This window comes from Etheostoma spectabile, chromosome 11, assembly GCF_008692095.1.
Source record: "Etheostoma spectabile isolate EspeVRDwgs_2016 chromosome 11, UIUC_Espe_1.0, whole genome shotgun sequence".
Taxonomy (NCBI): domain Eukaryota; kingdom Metazoa; phylum Chordata; class Actinopteri; order Perciformes; family Percidae; genus Etheostoma; species Etheostoma spectabile.
The window spans coordinates 6,486,393-6,507,877 of NC_045743.1; the positions used below are offsets into that span (position 1 = coordinate 6,486,393).

Consider the following 21,485-nt stretch of genomic DNA (forward strand, 5'->3'; position numbering starts at 1 on the left):
ACGCCAGCCCCGCAGACAGCCTGAGTCTACCAATTTTGTGTTTATGACTTCAGTATTTTATTATAATTATCTTATATATACAGAAAAGATGGTATTGTGTGTTACATGGTGTGTTGTAACTCAGCCAAAGCATATGTATACACATATTGATAGCTGTTACCAAACATGAAGCTCACATAGTATTCAGACAGACAGGGTCACGCAGTGTGATAGCGGTGACACTGATGTATCAACCTTTTCAAGCCTTCCACTTTGTGACACTAGAGGGCAAGCATAAAATCGGATTTCTAATTGAAAGTCTTGATCTTCGTGGCCGGGTTGGTTCGGTGGGTGGAGCGGGCTCGCATCTGCTTGAAGGTCTGTGCCTCGACACAAAGGTCCGGGGTTAGGGTCCAACCTGTGGCGGTGTCCTGCATGTCTTCCCTCTGTCTCCCCTTTCTCACCTAGCTGTCCTATCTAATAAAGGTACAAAAAAATCATATTGATCTTCAAGCATACAAATGAGTCTGAATCGTAAAATGTTTGAATCTGTATGTATTGTAATGTATGTGATAAATTGACCAAAGGCATAGAGCAGTAAAAGTCAAATTTGTGTTTCTGATGGTTGTGTTCAGCTTACATGTTCATTATATTTGATTTGATGCTTTTTGGCTGATTTCTTTGGCGCTATGATATTGTAATGTAATGGTGTCGAGTGGCCAGCAGATGGTGAAAAAGTGTGTTATAAAGGGTCCACGATGCCACCGTTATGTCACGTTACAGCAACAAGAATAACTTGTAAATAACTTGTAAATAACTTGTAAATAACTTGTAAATAACTTGTAAATAACTTGTAAAACTTGTAAGTTTAGGCTTTACATGGTTGAGATGGATGAGGTATGTATGATTTGCTAAATTGTAGGTGTATGGTTGTTAGGAAAAGAAGGAACTTGGGACACTGCATAAAATCAAGATGTAGAAACTTGAGTCGGCTTCCCTCAGGATGGGTCAAAAGAACATGATAACACCTGAAATCACTGGCTGAATAAAATCAGAAATTATATAAACAACGAGCACATTTCCATTTACATAATATATGTCAACATATAAAATATGTCAACTCTTCCTCTGTGGACAAAAGGCCAAGACAATAAGAAAGCATTTTTTACAGCTAGTTTATTCTGATATTAAAATCTAATTAAAGATTTAAAAAAATTAAAAAAAAGCTTTGAGGTAGGCTACTAACACTTCACTTGAGTATTTAAATGTTATGCTAATTCATTGTTGTGGTTTGGGGTTTTTGTTTGGGGTTATTTTCCCGTCTGGCCTTCCCTGTGTTTTCGTCCCGGTTTTCTCCCTAGTCTGGTGTCATAGATTCAGTCTTATGTTTCCATGTGTGTGTTTGTTATGCTTCCGCTTTATTTTGGTAGTCAGCTTCCTGTCTTGTCTTGTCTTGTCTAACTTCACTTTGTTTGTCTGATTGTCTAGCCCCGCCCTAATGTGATTCACCTGATGTCTCACCTGTTCCCCATTACCTCGTTACCTCTTGTATTTAACCTCTGTGTTCCCATTGTCTTGTGCTGCACCATTAGTTTAGTCCACGAGCCCGTTGTGCTACATGTGTCCTCGCTCCCGGAGTTTTCCCGTCCCGTCCGTTTGTTTTTGCTCTCTGTGAGTATTCCCCTGGAACCAGCCCTGCTCTGTTTGTGTGTTTTGGGTTTTTTTGATGTTCCTTGGTTTACCTGTTTTTGGGGACTTTGCCTTTTCTGTGTTTTCCCTTGGACTGCAATAAACACGTTTTTGGGTTCTACCCGCCTGCCCCGCCTCTGCTTTTGGGTCCTCCTCCTGTTATGTCCCGTAACATTCATACTTCAACTTCACTACATCTAAGAGGCAGATCCATTGTACTCCATTAAGCCCTACATTTGTTTGACAGCTGTATAGTAGTTAATACTTACTTTGGAGATCGGAAGAGTTGAAGATTATACACACTAAACATCAACTGCGTGCAAAAATACGTTTTAGAAATACTGAGGTCCAAAATCCCTCAGTTCATCCCTCGTGAGTAACTTTTTAACAATTTGGTTAAGTGATTTGAAGTTTTAACAGTATAGATTTGAAGAAAAGTGAGGAAAGGGTTGTTAATGCATAACAGCAACAAATGCGACACTTTTTTTAAACAACAAAAAAGGCTAGATCTAAGGCCTGATTGCAGATGAGTCCGTTTCCCTCATGCGGTGGCAGGCAGAGATCCACTGTGCTTCAATAACACACCTCTCTTTCATTTACCCTTGGACGTTTTCTTAACAATGGGTAATATCTTGTACTAGGCTGTTTATATGCAAAAAGAGCAACAAAACAATTAGAGGCAAATATGGCAGTAAATTGTAGACTTGAAGTTGGCTGCATAATCAAAGCCGAAATTAAAAAGAAGCGGCAGGAGGACTGGAGCAGGGAATCTAAAGCTAGAAGGTTCGACAGCAGAGATCTTCAACAGGAGGTCTGGGACACGTTATTATGAAACCCACACAACTTCTAGGCAAGACCCTTCAATAGCATTCACTGGCCAGGTCTGGGACCCCCAGGGGGTAAACTATTTTATAAATATTAAACTGGAATAAAATAATGGATCTACTCTAGCAGTCCCTACCTTCACAGGTAAAAGCATTTTTTTTTTTATCTTCACATAAAGGGTCTTTTAATAGCTGGAACTGGTCCACCAGAAGTCAACCCACAAGCAAAATGTGAATCCTGTAACAGATGTCCTGGTGTTACTGTCAGGCCTGCTGCTCCTAGGTTCTCTGTCTCCCCCCTCTTCCTCTCGGTCCTAATTGCAGGAGTGGAGTCTGGTGTACGAGAGTCAGGTTCCAGCTCCATCTCATCTAGCACAATCCATCTCTGCTTTATACAGTATCCCGGCTGATTCCTCCACTCTGCATCAGATCATAGTCACAACAACCACAGTTAGTCTTGCTCATGACTAACCTTGCTATCTGTTGAGTTATGTGTGTATTTGCCTGTCCTTATCCTTTCTCTTGTGCCTCCGCTACCATTGGAACCTGACTCCTTCCATCCACTGTACCCACCAGTAACTGGCTTACTGTCTTCCTCTGACAGACTCGCTCCTTCCCGGAAACCACCAGACCTGTTCACCCTGGACGTGCTTTTTCCCCTCAGAAACCTAGACTCGATACTTCAGTACTTTAAACAAACCAGTTAATTCACACTCCTGGCTCTGCGTTCTGTTCACCATTCAAACCTAACAGTTGGCACTTCAGAAGTATGTACTGTAGTAGGCATATCATTTATATATTTTATTGGCTGTATGCATGTTTTATTGTATTTAAACTGTTAGAATAAGATTTTGACATATGGCCTTGTATGGTTTTTAGTTTTCATACTTTAAAAATGTCAGTGCAGTAAATATCAGGTATATTTGATTTAATCATTATATTGAATAAGTTATTTTTTCCTTTGCAATTTGTGATCATACTTTTGTTATGAATTTACAATAACCCTACAGATTAAACAGCACCTAGTGCATTTTCAATTACTTCAATGACTTAATTACAAATTTATAAAATTACCACTGTCTTCTTGAGTGACTACAATACTGTATGTCCCTATAGTTACTTCAGAAAAAAAAACAAATTGTAGTTCTATAGACCTTTATTGCACATTGACATGGGCATTAAGTTATTTTTTAACATATTTTTTAGAAGTCAGTCTCAACACAGCAGCTAGCTACGTAAATGTATTGCTCTGATAAAATACTGTATAAGAGAGGGCCAAATGTTAAAATGAATACTGACGTTGTTACGTCGCTGGCGGGTCCGTGTACGTTTTGATCGTTTGTTTTTTTGTTTGAACCACAAAACGAAATAAGGAGAAAACCACCGTTTTTCGTTTGTCGTTTCAAACCAAAAACAAAGAGACGGTAAAATGAGAGCCGTTCTTCCGTTTTGGTTTCTGAAGTCAAAAAACGAAAACGAGTAAACCAATTTCAAATAACGGACCGTTTTTTGTTTTTTGAAATTCTTATTTTCATTTCTCCGTTTGAAGATCTACATTACAAGAAAGACAGGTGGGCCGGAAGTAATAGTAATATAGCCTATAAAAATAAAAGCCAAGTTTTTTAAACGGGTAAATTGTGCTGCACTAACGTTATACCAGAGTAACGTTAGAAGAAAAAAAATCAATCAATAAATAGGCTGATATGAACCTGGACCCAAAGAAAATGTTAGCAACAGTAGTTTATTATAGTTATTTAATATCGAGCCTATCCACGTGCACATCACCAGCCCCGTTTAATGAGCGCATTGTTTGGTTAAATACAGCTGGTAATAGAGGGTAGCCTGAGAACTTGTGTGTGCAGAGTTGGTACTGTTAGCGCTATATTAAATAATTAAGTTCATATTTAATGTGGTTTCCCCACAATGGACCAAACTGTTCCCCCTTTCGACCAGCAGATGGCAGTATTTAAATGACTGACTGTAATGTGCCTATGGGAACTGTTTTAAATCAAGATTACTGATACAGATGTATTTGTTGTTGTTCACTTCATTTGGTTTTTGATTTTATTTGTAACCTAGCTATCACCATCATCATCATCATCATCATCATCATTATTCACCCCAATCCCAGAGTTAAACCTGCATGCCCTTCTGTTTTAACCTGATTCTAACACTGCTATCAGCTTCTTAGCAGCTCAGACAACAAACTCACATCAGAAATGTCCTGATGTAGGCCATCTGGGGTTCCTCACATGAGCTGCTTGCTTCCTCATCCTTCCACAACATTTCAATCATTTTAAGGTCAGAACTTTTGACTTGGCTTTTCCAAAACATTCATTTTATTCTTCTTTAAGGTAGGTGGGTAGATTTATTTTGTCACAATATAACAGGTTATATAGTATGAAGTATAAATTGAGTTTGTAACTCCCTTCTCTCATAGCAGAAAATATAAGTTAATATACTGTAGAAGCAATTATAAAAATGGTAAACAGAAATAAACTCTAGCTAGTGGAGCAGTGCTGGGGATGAATTAGAATGTGAGAGTCTGAGAGCTTTGGAAGAAAAGCTGCTCTGCAGTCTGGTGGTGCGGCAGCAGAAACCTCCATATCCCTTCCCAGAAGGCAGCATGGTGATCAGGCTGTGGCTGGGGGGGTACTGTCCTTTAGGATCCTTTGGGCTCTGCGTATGCACCTCACTCCCTGATATCACTGAAGCTGGGGAGATGGGTACCAATGATCCTCTGAGCAGTTTTAACCTCCCGCTGTAGAGCCCTCAGGTCCTGGTCCTGGTCCTGGTCCTGGGCTGTGCACATCCCATGCCAGTTTGGGATGTTTCCAGTCAGGATGCTTTCTATTGCTCCTCTCTAAAAGCTGACAATAACTTGGCGTGGGAATTTGGCTGATGTAGTCAGGAGTGTGTGTAGTTTTTATTTTAAGAGGGTTGTTGTTGGGGGGCCTGTTAAATCGAGTTATGTTCATCTGTTGCTGACCATCGGGGTGATGTCATTTTAGGCAAATGATAAATTATTAACTTGTTCAAATTTTTTTCTATTATGTTCACTTGCAGAATAGTTAAGTTTAGTTGAAATGTCCCTTTGTTGTTAATCTATTGTTATTTTATGCAAATAATAAATGAATCAATTTATTTATTAAAATGTTTAGATTATGTTCACTTGCTTGTTGTCTATTACACACACTAGAGCCACACCCTCCACTGGACTATAGGCCTATATGTGAGACATGTTTTTAAATTTGTGAGTGTCACAGTCAACTCCTAAAACAGTTCACGCAGTATAATAGCACACATGGAAATCAGCCAAACATTATGACGAGAAAGAGCTCATTTTGGTTAGTAGGCTAATGACTTAAGCAGCAGGGCTGAGAAACGTGATTTGTGAAAGCACAGTTATAATGAAAATAATGGAAAATGTTTAGCTTTCCAAAGTTACTGAACATAAAACTTAATTTCTCTTTCATCTTTATATGACAGCAGTTTGCACACAGCAGGCATGGTGCGACACCTACTGGTCTGTTTTTGTAATCGTTTTGAACTGCCCTTGATGGTCCATTACGTGGAAACCACAATAAAGATACATTTAATTATTTAATATAGCGCTAACAGTACCAACTCTGCACACACAGGTTCTCAGGCTACCCTCTATTAGGCTACCAGCTGTATTGAACCAAACAATGTGCTCATTAAACGGGGCTGGTGATGTGCACGTGGATAGGCTCGATATTAAATAACTGTAATAAACTACTGTTGCTAACATTTTTCTTTGGGTCCAGGTTCATATCAGCCTATTTATTGATTGATTTTTTTTCTTCTAACGTTACTCTGGTATAACGTTAGTGCAGCACAATTTACCCGTTATAAAAGCTTGGCTTTTATTTTTATAGGCTATATTTACTATTTCTTCCGGCCCACCTGTCTTTCTTGTAATGTAGATCTTCAAACGGAGAAATGAAAATAAGAATTTCAAAAAACAAAAAACGGTCCGTTATTTGAAATTGGTTTACTCGTTTTTCGTTTTTTGACTTCAGAAACCAAAACGGAAGAACGGCTCTCATTTTACCGTCTCTTTGTTTTTGGTTTGAAACGACAAACGAAAAACGGTGGTTTTCTCCTTATTTCGTTTTGTGGTTCAAACGAAAAAACAAACGATCAAAACATGCAAAGGCCAGTAAAATGTTTATGAATTTTGTAGCGAATCTGTCGACGTGGGTAGCCGTTGAGGTTTACACGGCATCTGGACAGCCTCGGAAACCAGTAGGTGGAAAAACCAGAAGGCACATAACACCGGTGTTCCGGTTTAACGAGAGTCCATGTTAACTGGCGACCGTCAGCCAAAAGCGTCTGTTGTTGCCGTAGTGACGACAGCTGTTGAAAACGGGAAGAGAATACGTAGCTGTCCGCGTGAATGCCTTTTTGTTAAGTTGTCGTTAAAATGTTCAACATAACGACGTGTTCATTACTTCTCTGAATTCTCTTTGGAATCTAGTCTGAGGAAACTTGTCCGTCGCGTTAGGAACGTGGTTTGCTAGGGACAACAAACACAGCGTTGCTCTTCCTGTTAATGTCAAGAATACGTTTTATTAAATACACCTATTCGTCTTCAGAGCCTGTTTAAGTAAACACGTGTCACGTAGAAAAGTATTTAGCGCTTTTAAAAGTGGAAAAAAATGAATGTACTAATTTGGATTCGAACTCGTAGCTGCCTATGTGAGAAAACATATAAGTTTCAGCGGCCTAACGCAGTGCGCCATAGCATCGCAACCGTAAGTGTGGGGCATGGTTTTATATCAACTTAAACGTTACACAGCGTCTCTTAAAATGAAGAGGCAGCCAGATCAACTGGTGACCACACCACACTGCGTGCAAATAACTCACAAGTTGCTCTTGCTCAGAAATTGTCTTTACTTTGTTTGATTCCCACAAAATACACGCCTTTTTATGTTTGTCAATTGTAAGCACGTTTAAATCCACCTGAAACTCAAATGTCCATCTCTGACAAAACTAAGTCTCAGCTATCTCATACATCATATCTTTAAAACAGGAGGCAGTCAGATCCAGTTGTGACCACTGTAGCCTTAAGCTACTAACATTAATATAAATTATATAGGCTATTTGTGTTAGTAGCTTCAACTTGAGGTTATAGGCTACTTAACACCTCCTTTGGTCACCACTCCTTCCAGTTCTCAGCTGCAGATGACTGAAATGAACTACAAAAAAACCTTTGAAATTCATAACCCTTATCCCACTTACTGACTTTAAAGTACGGCTGCCTGCGCACCTGTCTGATGACTGTACGTGCTTACTGTTCTGCATCTGCACTGTACTATTCATTCAGCACACACGTGTATGTGAAATCATGTTATTTATTATTTGTTTTGTCAGAGATGGACATTTGAGTTTCAGGTGGATTTAAACGTGCTTACAATTGACAAACATACAGGGCGTGTATTTTGTGGGAATTAAACAAAATAAAGACAATTTCTGAGCAAGAGCAATTTGTCAGTTATTTGCACGCAGTGTGGTGTGGTCACCAGTTGATCTGGCTGCCTCTTCATTTTAAGAGACGCTGTGTGACATTTGAGTTGATATCAAGTCATGCCCGGTATCTTTTGATGCGATGCTATGGCGCGCTACGTTAGGCCCCTAAAACTTATATGTTTTCTCACATAGGCAGCTACGAGTTCGAATCCAAGTTATTACTCATTATTCATTTTTTTTCTACTTTTAAAAGCGCTAAATACTTTTCTACGTGACACGTGTTTACTTAAACAGGCTCTGAAGACGAATAGGTGTATTTAATAAATCGTATTCTTGACATTAACAGGAAGAGCAACGCTGTGTTTGTTGTCCCTAACAGCAAACCACGGTCCTAACGCGACGGACAAGTTTCCTCAGACTAGATTCCAAAGAGAATTCAGAGAAGTAATGAACACGTCGTTATGTTGAACATTTTAATGACAACTTAACAAAAAGGCATTCACGCGGACAGCTACGTATTCTCTTCCTGTTTTCAACAGCTGTCGTCACTACGACAACAACAGACGCTTTGGCTGACGGTGTTTCGGTTTAACTGGTTTTTGAGTTAACTGGTGATAGAGGCAGATGTGGTGTAGGCGTGGTCTCTCAGGACCCATTCCCGACTAACCAGGAAATAAACATTATTATCGCTTTCCTTCTATTTCACATTTATTTGTCAGTGTCTTGTGAAACTTTACGATAAAAACGAGTTGCTGAGCATTAATTCCTGCCCCGACAGACATTTATGCAAACACTTGCCGTTGTCGTTACGAACTATCATCCGTTGTCTGGCGACTGTGTCTCTTACTGCACGTCACGGTACACCCCGATCGACTTGTGACTATAACACTTCACCGTTAAAGCACTGTTTCTGAAATGTAAGCAAACTGGTGTATTATATAGGCATACTGTTGGAATGATAAATGTGTCGATGTATGTTAGCGGGGGACGTTTCATGTTATCTGTTATTTATTTGACCCTATCACTTCTATGTTTCGAAATGGGATTTTTTCATATAGGCCTACTGACTCAACTCAACTTCAGATATCATTCATAGCATGATGTATGTAATATTTAAGGCATAGTGAAGTTTTGGATATTTTAAATTACACTATCTGGAATGTTTTTGTAATTATGGATATCTAAACTTAAAATAACTATTAACAATTGGATTGTACATATCTGAAATTGCATTGTTTCCTAACTATAATGTTGCAACTATTCAGAACATTCATAAGATTGACTTTCTACAACCAACACTTGCTCGAACTCCGGCACTTCAAGTCAATTCTACAATATGTGCCAGACACCCAGAGCAATAAAAAATACGTTTCTCTCCGACCCACTGTGCTATATGCAATATGCGTTTCAATAAGCGAGAGGTATCATTTGTATCTGGATGAATGAGTAGGCATTCTGCACATTAAGGAACGTGATTGTAAGGTTGCAACTTAACATAACCCATCGTAGCCTACATAAATATAATTACATCTAGCCTATAAATGCCTATGTATCACAACGTAATCTGAGCGGATGCACATGTTGCCACATCTGCATTCAGCTGGGTGTAAACCTCATATGTAGCTTATGTTTTACTTACAGGCTGTATTGAAATGTAACAGATATCAAACACGTAATCCATGTTGTAGTAGGCCTACTGTTATTAAATTAACTTGTGATGCCGTTGCAAGAACGAAGACCACAACGTAGGTAGCTGCAGTGATGCCTGTTTGAAATACTGCAAACGTCAATAAATCGACAAAATGTTCATGCTGTCATTATTTGTGTCATAATTGTGTTTAAAGTAATGGTAATGACGTTTAGCATTGAGTCAATGTATTTCCTTTAACACGACCTAGATCTTACATTGCATATTGAGTTTGAATTTGTGCACCATGTTGACGTGTGGAAACTTTGGTTTTATTTTCTACAACACAGCTGTTGTGTTGCCCATGTTAAATATTAGGTATTTGTAAGTGTAAATGAATCGATATGAGCCTATGACCGATGCTAGTACTTGTTGTGACACAAGTTAATCGGAGCGCACTGAGCGCTGTTCTGCTTATTTCAGCGGTCTTTATTTGTGTTCCATCTGCAGAGTCAGCAAACACTTCAGAAGGTTTAAATAAACGTCATTACCAACACTTTAAACACAATTATGACACAAATAATGACAGCATGAACATTTTGACGATTTATTGACGTTTGCAGTATTTCAAACAGGCATCACTGCAGCTACCTACGTAATCATTTCTGCGGAGTTTCTCATGGCACACCTACACCACATCTGCCTCTATCACCAGTTAACTTAAAAACCAGTTAAACCGAAACACCGGCCCACCTGTCTTTCTTGAATGTAGATCTTCAAACGGAGAAATGAAAATAAGAATTCCAAAAAACAAAAAACGGTCCGTTATTTGAAATTGGTTTACTCGTTTTTCGACTTCAGAAACCAAAACGGAAGAACGGCTCTCTTTTTACCGTCTCTTTGTTTTTGGTTTGAAACGACAAACGAAAAACGGTGGTTTTCTCCTTATTTTGTTTTGTGGTTCAAACGAAAAAACAAACCATCAAAACGTACACGGACCCCACTAGCGGCCTCGAGCTCTTCTGTTGTGAAAGCATCTTTAGGTAGGGGCATTTTCTAGTTGCCTTTGTTTTCGTGGTTTGTGTGGTTTTCTGTTGGTATCGTGTGGGTTTGGTTGTGTTGTGTGTATATGCAGCGCGTTTGCCGAACGCTGCTCACGTAATGTCAAATTATTAAGTTTTTTTTCTTTGTGCATCGCGTTTGTCTGCTTGGTTACTGCAGTCAGGGCTGTAGCCTACGGAGCAGCTGCTGGATGTCTAATAAGGAAACTCATGACAACAACATGGACATCGTGTTTCTCCAGAACCAACACTCTGCCTTTATTGGCATTTACACTGATTCTGAGGACAGTAATAGAAGGTAGGCCTTTTTTTTTTAAACGATCATATTACTGTGGCAGTAACGGAGTTAAAACCTTTAACACCTTGTCCACATCCGTTACAACAGCATGTTTCCCAGCATTCATTTTTTTTGTTCCCAGAACGTTCGTTTTTGGTTACAGCGAACGTTCTCGGAACGTTCCCCTAACGTTCTCTAAAAGTTCGAACATTTCGAGAACGTTGCAACCTTTAGCGAACGTTAGGCGAACATTTCGAGAACGTTGCAACCTTTAGCGAACGTTAGGCGAACATTTCGAGAACGTTGCAACCTTTAGCGAACGTTACGGAACAGTCCCTTAACGTTGCAACCTTTAAAGAACGTTAGGGGGACGTTCGCTGTAACCATAAACGAACGTTCCCAGAACGTTAACAAAAGATTACATTCCCCTAACCTTTCAAAAAACTAACACCCGTACCATTTGTGTGTATGTATGTACTATACACACACACGTACATACATACAAAAGTTATATTAGTAGGAATGAATGAACAGGAAAACATGATGGCATGTACAAAACTTTAATTCAAACAACAACAAAAATAAGATGTAGTGCAAATGTAGTGCAAGATGCATAAAGAAGTTTGTTAAAGTGTGTGCAAAATAAATCACTAAATTTTTTAAATATATATTAATACAAAAATTTAAAAGGGGCTCCATGGTTTCACGGCTCAGTCCTTCTCAGCTGGCCTATAAAGAAATAAACAAAAGTTAGACATGTAATACTAAGAATGAACACATTGACAAAAGATTTTTTTTATGAACTTTATATGAACATCACGCAGAACTTCAATTTACCGTCTGTGTGTGTCCTCGTATAAATATTAACAATGTCCTCGTATAGATAAAAGTGAGGGTAGGCTACACAAATAAAAATTGTTTTATTGAAATCACAATACAATAAAATACAATTCAGAGGCGTGATCACGACAATAATGATTGTCTGTCTTTGAAGAGAGACAATCATTATTTATTACAAGCCTCTAAATTACTTACACTTTTATTGGCAGACATAGCCTACTAAGCCAGGTTTGACTATGTTCAAAATAGTGACATAGGCTACAAAGAGGGTTCTTTTATTGGACAATAACCAAATTTGCACGTGTTATCTGGCAACAAAGGATGACACGAGCCTGAATGCACAAAAGTATTTTTTTAAACCAAGTAACTAAAACGTGATGATGAGATGTAACGGTTAGGAGTGAAACAGTGTGGAGAGTGTATGTAACGTGTGGATTAGTTGTAGTGAGTTTAAATTTAGCAAACCAAAGTCCTTTCCTAATGCTCTTCAAAAGCACGTGTTCAAACAAAGACCCTACTCAACTTCTCCCAACTGTTTTTGTTTTGAGTACATAGTCCAACATTTCAATGTGCCAGATTTAGCCCTGCATGGCGCTTTTCCACAGCGTGGGATCTACTCGACTCGACTCGCCTTTTGTGGTTTTCCATTACAAAAAAAAGTCCCTGGGACCTGCTACCAGCTACTTCTTTTAGTAGGCTACTACCTCAGTCGAGGTTCCAAGTTTATTTTTCTTTATTTCTTTATTTTTTTTTGTTGAGTTTTAGTTATTTATAGTCCACAAACTAATGCAATTTATACAGTTGAAAATGACAACAGAAAGCCCTTCTGACTACATGGCTGCATTGCTGGCTTCCTACATGTGCAATCATGCTGATACAGCTGACTGGCTCAAAGAAGTAGCAGTAGAGATTGTTGGACAGCTGGCACAGCATAAACAAAGAGTAGGCCTATTTCTATTTACTAAGTGTTAAGAAACAAATGCACATTTTGCACAACCTGCAAATCAGTTTGAATTTTTAGAACTTTTACCAAATGTGAAACCTTATAGCAAGTTGCTGTAGCCAAAAACGAACGTTCCCGGAACGTTAGGAAAACCTTCCAATTAACCAGCAAACAACCAAAATACAACCAAAACAAACCTTCAGGGAACGTTCCCGCAACCAACCTTATAACATTATCACATCTGTTCAAATTATTGGTTTGCATCACCTGTTCACCTGGGTTTTTGGGACTTTGGCAGAGATGGGGTTATCCTGGGAGTAAACACTTTCTGTTGACCGCCACACTAACACACTAATTTGGACTCACAAAGAATCTTAACATTTGGCACCTGCAGTGCTAGTTGTATTTTGAAGCAATAAAGCACTGCAATACAATCGCGAGCGCGTCACAGTGGCCCTCGTTTTATGAAACGTGTGTACGACCTAAAACAGGCGTAGGGCGGGCGTATGACGATTCCTACGCAAGGCAAGACCTTTATCAATTTAAACGTAAGCGTAGGACGCAAAATAATCTCATGTCTGGTCTGAATTTGTGTACGCAAGTTTTTGAGTCTGTGTGGTCTTGCGGTACAGCAATAAGTTGATCACTTATAAACTCTGGTACTGTGTGATTATTTAAATATAGGTAGACCTACATGTAGGCCTAAGAGATTGCAATGTAAGCCTGTTTATTACTATTAGGAGTATAGCATTAAATAAACTTCAGCTGGTGTCTGATTTACTACGGCAACTCTGTAGTAGTAATTACTTACTAGACGTGATTCCTAAAAGAAATAGGCCTTATACTTATTTAATGATAATTACATTATTGAAGACTGGAAGTGCCTGAAACGATGATAGTTAGAAATGTAGGTGAGTCAAATTTAGGTAGAAATGGTTTATTTCAATATAATAGCATTCTTCTTAAAACAAATACACTCCTAGTTACCTTAAAATTCGCAAATGAAAAGGGGAAGTGGGCAGATGTGGTAAGCGATATAAGACGCCAGGAGATCGGCTTATGCTGCTGTATCACTAGTGGCATACCATCAGCCACTTTTCAATCTCTGCGTCACTCAAGCCAGCTAGGTTTCCAAACCATCATTTAGAAAAATCCTGAATTTCTCCTACAATTTTCCTGAATTCATGTGTGTTTATACTTGTGTTTTGAACCTGATTGTCTGATGACGTTTTATGCACCTTACAGCTCTCCAGGTTATTGGAGGAAACATAACCGTTGTGCAAGGAGAGACCGCTATCTTACCCTGCAAACTCATCGACACCACGGAGCACCTAACCCAGATTTCATGGCAGAAGATGACCAGAGGAAACCCCATAAATGTTAATTTCTTTACCGTCTTGGACGTAGATGGACCACAGTTTGTCAACGGACGGGATGATCGATTTAAATTTATCGGGAACTTTAAAGAAAACATTGCAACTCTGCAGTTATCCAATGTCAAACTGATGGATGAAGGCACCTACACGTGTATCTTTACTTTGTTCCCCAGTGGAAATCACAAGACAGACATACCTCTAAACTTGCTTGGTATAACGTTTATTTTTTTTTAAAATATGTGTTTGTGCAACAGAATTGTTCTTACCGTCATGCTTGCATATTGACTTTTATATGTACTGGAACTTTCCTAGTGCCTCCGGTCTCAAGCCTGGAGGATAATCATCCTACTTTGGGAAATGAAGAGGTTTCCCTCGTCACTTGCATAGCTGCTAGTTCCAAGCCTCCTGCACTGGTAAGGTGGCTTGTGGGTTCTCTGGGAGAAACAGTGAGGGAAACGACCAACTTCACCCAGCATGCCAATGGTACGACTACCACAACCAGCTCGCTGTTTGGAGTACCTACCAAAGAAGTCAACGGTCATTCTGTCCAGTGCGTCGTCACCAGTGCAGCCACGTTGGAAGAAGAAACCTTGTCCTTCGACATACAGGTCTACTGTGAGTATACTTACTCATATTACTTATTATATTATTTTTTTGTTATTTATTAAATTCTCCATCATGAATGATGTAGTTTAATTCCTTTGTTTTACTGCTTGTTACTGCTTTTTATGGTGCAAGAAGGCTCTGGGGTCTCATTTACAGTGATGGGAATAACGGGGTTATAAAATAACAGCGTTACTAACAGCGTTGCATTTTCTTTAACAAAAAGATACATTTGTGCTAAACATGTAAACTGATTTTTCACAAGAAGTCAGTCATTGGAGAAAAGCTCATGGACCGGATCAGTTTCATATTATGCATTCATGCTTGCAAAGCCACTCGCCATCTACATCACGTCTGTGAAATGTGCAAGAATAATGTGCCATGTCACTCTTCATTTGAAAAGGTTACTATCAGGGATTCTAGTTTTGCTTAAGTGTATTTTTATTAGTGTATGGCCTAAACTGAAACAGCTAACTAAAGTGTAAAGAATTTCTGCCTGTCTGTCCTTTTGATTTGTATTCGACAACTGTTCATCTGACTGACTTATGAACTATAAATGTTAACATTAAAAATGTACGTGTAAATTTTATTTTTTAGCAATAATAACATGATCCGTACTTGTGCTTGTGCACTATGACATGTCAGATGTATTGGTCAGCACCCAAGGAGGCAAAATGCCTATTGTCAAGTTGTTTAGAGGAAAGGTTGTAGAAAAATCTGCTTGCAGCACACCAGAGGCCAAGCCCACAGCCCAATCCGATCAGGCACATTTTGAATGGGCACTGCACTAGTAATTTAAAATGGCTAAAACAACCAGATTCTTTTGATGAACACAACCAGGGGAATCCTTTCCAATTCACCCAAGTGTGAAAATGCTTTACGACAACAGTAAGGATCAGAGCATGGAAGTTATTTCCTAATCTACGGGGAAAACAATATACAGTCGTGGTCAAAAAGTTTGAGAATGACACAAATATAAATTTTCACAAAGTCTGCTGCCTCAATTTTTATGATGGCAATTTGCATGTACTCCAGAATGTTATGTAGAGTGATCAGATGAACGGCAATTAATTGCAAAGTCCCTCCTTTCACTAAAAATGAACTTAATGTTAAAAAACATTTCCACTGCATTTTAGCCCTGCCACTAACGGACCAGCTGACATCATGTCAGTGATTATTTTGTTAACACAAGTGAGAGTGTTGATGAGGACCAGGCTTGAGATCACTCTGTCATGCTGGTTGAGTTAGAAAAACAGACTGGAAGCTTTATAAGGAGGGTGGTGGATGGTGGTGCATGAAACCATTGTTCTTCCTCTGTTAACCATGGTTACCTGCAAAGAAACACGTGCTGTCATCATTGCTTTGCACAAAAAGGGCTTCACAGGCGAAGATATTGCTGCTAGTAAGATTGCACCTAAATCAACCGTTTATCGGATCATCAAGAACTTCAAGGAGAGAGGTTCAGTTGTTGTGAAGAAGGCTTCAGGGCGTCCAAGAAAGTCCAGCAAGCGTCAGAACCGTCTCTTAAAGTCTATTCACCTGCGGAATCGGGGCATCACCAGTGCAGAGTTTGCTCAGGAATGGCAGCAGGCAGGTGTGAGTGCATCTGTACGCACAGTGAGGTGAAGTCTTTTGGAGGATGGCCTGGTGTCAAGACGGGCAGCAAAGAAGCCACTTTTCTCCAGGAAAAACATCAGGGACAGATTATTATTCTGCAGAAGGTAGAGGGATTGGACTGCCGAGGACTGACAAAGTCATTTTCTCAGATGAATCCCCTTCCCGATTGTTTGGGGCATCCGGAAAAAAAGCTTGTCTGGAGAAGACAAGGTGAGCGCTACCATCAGTCCTGTGTCATGCCAACAGTGAAGCATCTTGAGACCATTCATGTGTGGGGTTGCTTCTCAGCCAAGGGAGTTGGTTCACTCACAATTTTGTCTAAAAATACATCCATGAATAAAGAATGGTACCAAAACATCCTCCGAGAGCAACTTCTCCCAACCATTCAAAAACCGTTTGGAGACCAACAACGCCTTTTCCAGCGTGATGGAGCACCTAGGCACAAGGCCAAAGTGATAACCAAGTGGCTCGGGGAACAAAACATCAACAATTTAAGTCATGACCAGGAAACTCCCCAAACCTTAATCCCATTGAGAACTTGTGGTCAATCTTCAAGAGGCGGGCGGACAAACAAAACCCCACAAATTCAGACAACCTTGGAGAATTGTTATGCAAGAATGGACGGCCATGAGTCAGGATGTGACCCAAAAGTTAACGGACAGCATGCCAGGGCAAACTGCAGAGGTTTTGAAAAATCTTTGAAATCCAATCCTTGTGTCATTCACAAAACTTAAAAAAGGGAGAGCTATCAGCATGCAAGATGAGAATCTTGTTTTACGAGGATTTACAACACTGCACAAATCATGATCTGTTCACACGCTTCTGTCGTTAGCTTCCACCGGGAAGCTAATGTTAGTTTAGCTAATAGCTAATTTGGCTAAATGTGCACTAACCGCTGTCTTGCATTCTCAATAGTAGGCAGCTTCCATGGTAAACCTAGAAAGCTGTTGTTTTCTGTTAAATTCCAGTCAATTTCAACATGTAGCTCTGTTTTTTTTAAATGTGTAGTGCTGTCAGTAGCGAGAAAAATGAAAACCATTGGTGCTGTCTACACCGAGTTATCCTCCTGTCAGAGTTGGCACCTAACAGGCTTATACAGAGCAAGTTTTAAACTTGTTTTTAGCCTCTAAACATGCTCAAAATGTCATTACTAGTGCCTAGCCATGTGCAGTTATTCCTTCCAAGTGAACACAGTGAATTTAACTGCAGTAGATGTGACAGAAAGGCATAAAAGTTGTGTTAATTCAGCTACTGCATATACCTCTGTTTATTTTCCTGTTTTTTTTTCACCATACATAGAGATTGACATGGTGTCATTTTAGTTAGCTTAATAGCTAGTTTGATTTGCATTGAGAGATGATCTTATTGAACGTTCCCATGCCTGTCTCTATGTGTGGTGAAGGGTATGTGATGATGTGGCGCTATTTTAATTACAAAGATAAAGGGAACTTTATCCGGATGCATAGTATCCTGGATCCATGAAGTAACTGGCCTTTAAAAATAAAATATACCTGCTTCTATGGGAATTTAATATAGGGTTGTGTATACTTATGCCCCCTGTATTTTAAGAAAGAACATTTTTTTATTTACAATACATTATTTGTTTACAAAGAAAATTGGTGTCTTTAAAAGGTTGGATTTTCCTAATTTGTTTAATTAAGATCAATTTCCAAGATGTGTTTTTTTTATTCCTCTTTTTAATCAACTTTAGCATGGGTGTGTAAACTTATGCAAGCCACTGTAAATCACAATAGTGTGCAACAACAGCATCTGCGCCTAGTGGGTGTGAGCTGTTCCTCACCATTAACTACCCACGCAAACCCCAACTCCCAAGGCAGGCAAGGCAAGGCAGCTTTATTTGTATAGCACATTTCAGCAACAGGGAAATTCAAAGTGCTTTACACAAAATCAGTTAAACAGATAAAGCACAAGTACAAACAGTTAAAAATCATAAGCATTCAAAACTAATAAAACACATTAATAGACAGTTAAAAACAAAATAGAAACATTAGGACACATAAAACACAAGAATAAAAGTTACAGTGCAGCATAAGAAATTTAAAGAAATGAGCAGTCATTTAAAGAAAGGCAGCATCAAAAAAAAGGTCTTCAGCCTTGATTTAAAAGAACTGAGAGTAGCAGCGGATCTACAGGTTTCTGGGAGTTTATTTATTATTTATCTATTATTGTAGCACAATGCTTTACCACCACAAGTGTGTGTGTGTGTGTGTGTGTGTGTGTGTGTGTGTGTGGTGTGTGTGTGTGTGTGTGTGTGTGTGTGTGTGTGTGTGTGTGTGTGTGTGGTGTGTGTGTGTGTGTGTGTGTGAGGGAGAGAGCAAGCGGATTATTGCATGCTATGTTCGTACAAGTTATTGATAACTTTGGCTAAACTGAACACTTCTTTGTCACTGACATGACCATTGATTGTAATACTGCCATGCCAGCTGTCCCTTTCACACAGACATCCGTTTGTCTCTGTTACAGCTCTGTGAAAACCTTCGCTGCCACCGCAACAACTCTGTCCTCCCGTTCTGTCTTTGTAGCCTTCACACAGACGGCAAAGCGCAACAGTCTCGTCTTAACCTAACAGGCCGTGTGAAAGGAGCTACTGATTTCTTAACTGCTGTTACAGGAATGACTAGTTTGGGTGCGTCTACATTTTGTTTTTAGAATGTACAGCGTATCCAAGATCCATTTATAGAAAAAAAAATCAAAAGCCTGTATTTCTCAACTTAACAAATATCTACAATTCACAAGTCCCTTAACCATTACAGCTGGCAAGCGCTGGAGTCTTCATGTTTACACGGAACTATTTTTTTAAGATTTATCTTTACTGAGGCTGCTGTTTCCCAACACTACGACAGAGTCAGTAAATCAAGGTGAAGCCTATTCATCACACAGCCAGGTTTTATTAACGGACAACAAACAGTTGAAACTGTATAGTGGATTATTTTATGGCAGGGCTGGATTCTGTTACTAGCTCACTTTTGGGATAGTTTCATGGAAGGGTCGGGTGGAACAATGGAGAAGTGTTCAGTTTGTTGTTGTCATGAGTAGGAGGGGAAATTCCACTAGCAACAGAAGATCAGTTGTACTAAAGGGTCCATTTGAGCTTAAAGGAGAATTCCTGCTCTGTTTTTTTTTAAATGTGCAGTGCTGTCAGTAGCGAGACAAATGAAAACCATCTGTGCAGTCTACACCGAGTTATTAGTATTAGTATATCCCTGAATTAACGCTCATTTTCTCTTCCTCTCTGTTTCTTGCAGTTTCACCCACTGATGTGAATATCAGTGAAAGATCTAAAGGCTCATTTGAATGTGTGACTGAAGCCAACCCAAATGCAGACTTTATCTGGAGCAGGTAGAGTATTTGTTTACAAACACTAAAGCAAAGAATAAAAAGACATATTTGTGTGTTCAGTGTCCTCTGTTCATGTAATTCACATCCTGCTTGCATAAGGTGGGATATTTATCTGGTTCCACTGTCTCCATGTTTACTATTTGAAGCCAGTGCACTGCAGAGTCATTATTGTCTCAGGAATGGAGCTGGACATTACCAGTGCCCAAAAAATGAACAAAGCAAACTTAATCTTCCAATGAGATCATTTAATTTAAATCACAAACTACTCCAGCACATCAGCCCCAGTTAAAACCGTAAATTATTGTTTACACTTCAGTTATTGTGCAGAATAAACATTAAATATATATATATATATATATATATATATATATATATATATATATATATATATAATTACAATAAAATAAATATATATTTATAAAATATAAAATGCTATCTGGTGAGTCAGAACAACAACACATCTATCCGTTAAGAGAACAAATAAATAACTAATTATTGAAATTCAACTTTTGGTACAACTCAACAGTTTGCAACATTTTTCTGACTTGTGGTTGTATTTATTAGGCTGTCCATTGTCATGCTGAGCCTTGTTTGTCTGTTTCAGAAAGAGCCAGCCGTGGCCCCAGTTGGCTGTCAAAGTAGATGGTGCAACACTACAGTTCCCGAGTATGACCTCTGACCTCAATGGCCTCTACCAGTGTGAAGCAAGTAACCCTTATGGAAAAAAACATAGTTACCTCTATGTGCATGTGACAGGTGAGGTCTGGTTTAATTTGGCTTTGGGTTTGTCAAATGAAGTTGTTTGACTCTGTAATTTGTGTCTCTTATTTTTTTAAAGTGAGTGGTTAAACCTATGGAAGAAGGTTGGACATCCACGGCTGGAGTTGAATTTATTAGGATTTCTCCCGGGACACACTAGAGAATGTGGTAGCACATTAAATTCCACCACGGTAATAACATGGTAATAGTGGGATAACAGTATGAAAATAAAGAGGTAATATATAGGTAATAACATGTAATTACCAAGGTAATAACAGGGTAATAAATCACAGTAATAATATGTAATACTGGGGTAATAAGGTGATAAAAAGGTAACAGATATAATAACATGCAATTACCAAGGTAATAACTAGGAATGGTTCAATGATAACCATATGTATATCCGGGTAGTTGTAATAGAGTTATATTAATATTGTAATAACATGATAATAATGAAATTCAGCCACCTTTTATGTTCTAAATATTTCCCTTTTGTTTCAAGGTAATACTTTACAAATTATGTGTAATCTTGTGTCTTCTTACCTGGAAACATGTCTGGTAGTTTCTGGTAGTAGAAGCTTTGCACCCTGGGATTTGGGATGTCTGCTGTGAAAAGGACCTCTCTACCTTTTCTAATGAAAACAAGTTCTGCATTTAATGTATTTCATATTTAATGTACACTACCGTTCAAAATGTTGGGGTCACATTGAAATGTCCTTATTTTTGAAGGAAAAGCACTGTACTTTTCAATGAAGATAACTTTAAACTAGTCTTAACTTTGAAGAAATACACTCTATACATTGCTAATGTGGTAAATGACTATTCTAGCTGCAAATGTCTGGTTTTTGGTGCAATGTCTACATAGGTGTATAGAGGCCCATTTCCAGCAACTATCACTCCAGTGTTCTAATGGTACAATGTGTTTGCTCATTGGCTCAGAAGGCTAATTGATGATTAGAAAACCCTTGTGCAATCATGTTCACACATCTGAAAACAGTTTAGGTCGTTACAGAAGCTACAAAACTGACCTTCCTTTC

At 38.9% G+C, this 21,485-nt stretch overlaps 1 protein-coding gene and 1 long non-coding RNA gene across 4 annotated transcripts in view; one reads left to right on the forward strand and one right to left on the reverse strand.

The window, feature by feature from the left end:
- On the reverse strand, positions 1-10,364 carry LOC116698299 (uncharacterized). The gene is made up of 2 exons (XR_004334179.1): positions 9,625-10,364; positions 1-456 (listed from the first exon to the last, which is right to left on the reverse strand). It is a non-coding gene; the product is annotated as an uncharacterized LOC116698299 (long non-coding RNA).
- The window catches only part of si:ch211-214p13.3 (poliovirus receptor homolog), a 20,254-nt gene continuing 9,036 nt past the window's right edge, over positions 10,268-21,485 (forward strand). The window contains exons 1-7 of one of the 3 annotated variants that reach the window (XR_004334176.1): positions 10,270-10,655; positions 10,834-10,971; positions 13,979-14,320; positions 14,422-14,724; positions 19,596-19,689; positions 20,294-20,445; positions 20,528-20,639. Coding sequence is in view for 2 of the 3 variants with exons in the window: in XM_032530128.1 (XP_032386019.1) it covers positions 10,884-10,971; positions 13,979-14,320; positions 14,422-14,724; positions 19,596-19,689; positions 20,294-20,445 (979 nt within the window). In the remaining variant the exon portion in view is untranslated. Of the gene's footprint in view, positions 10,656-10,833; positions 10,972-13,978; positions 14,321-14,421; positions 14,725-19,595; positions 19,690-20,293; positions 20,446-20,527; positions 20,640-21,485 lie in introns of all 3 variants that reach the window. The other 2 variants (XM_032530128.1, XM_032530129.1) reach the window with 2 other exon arrangements.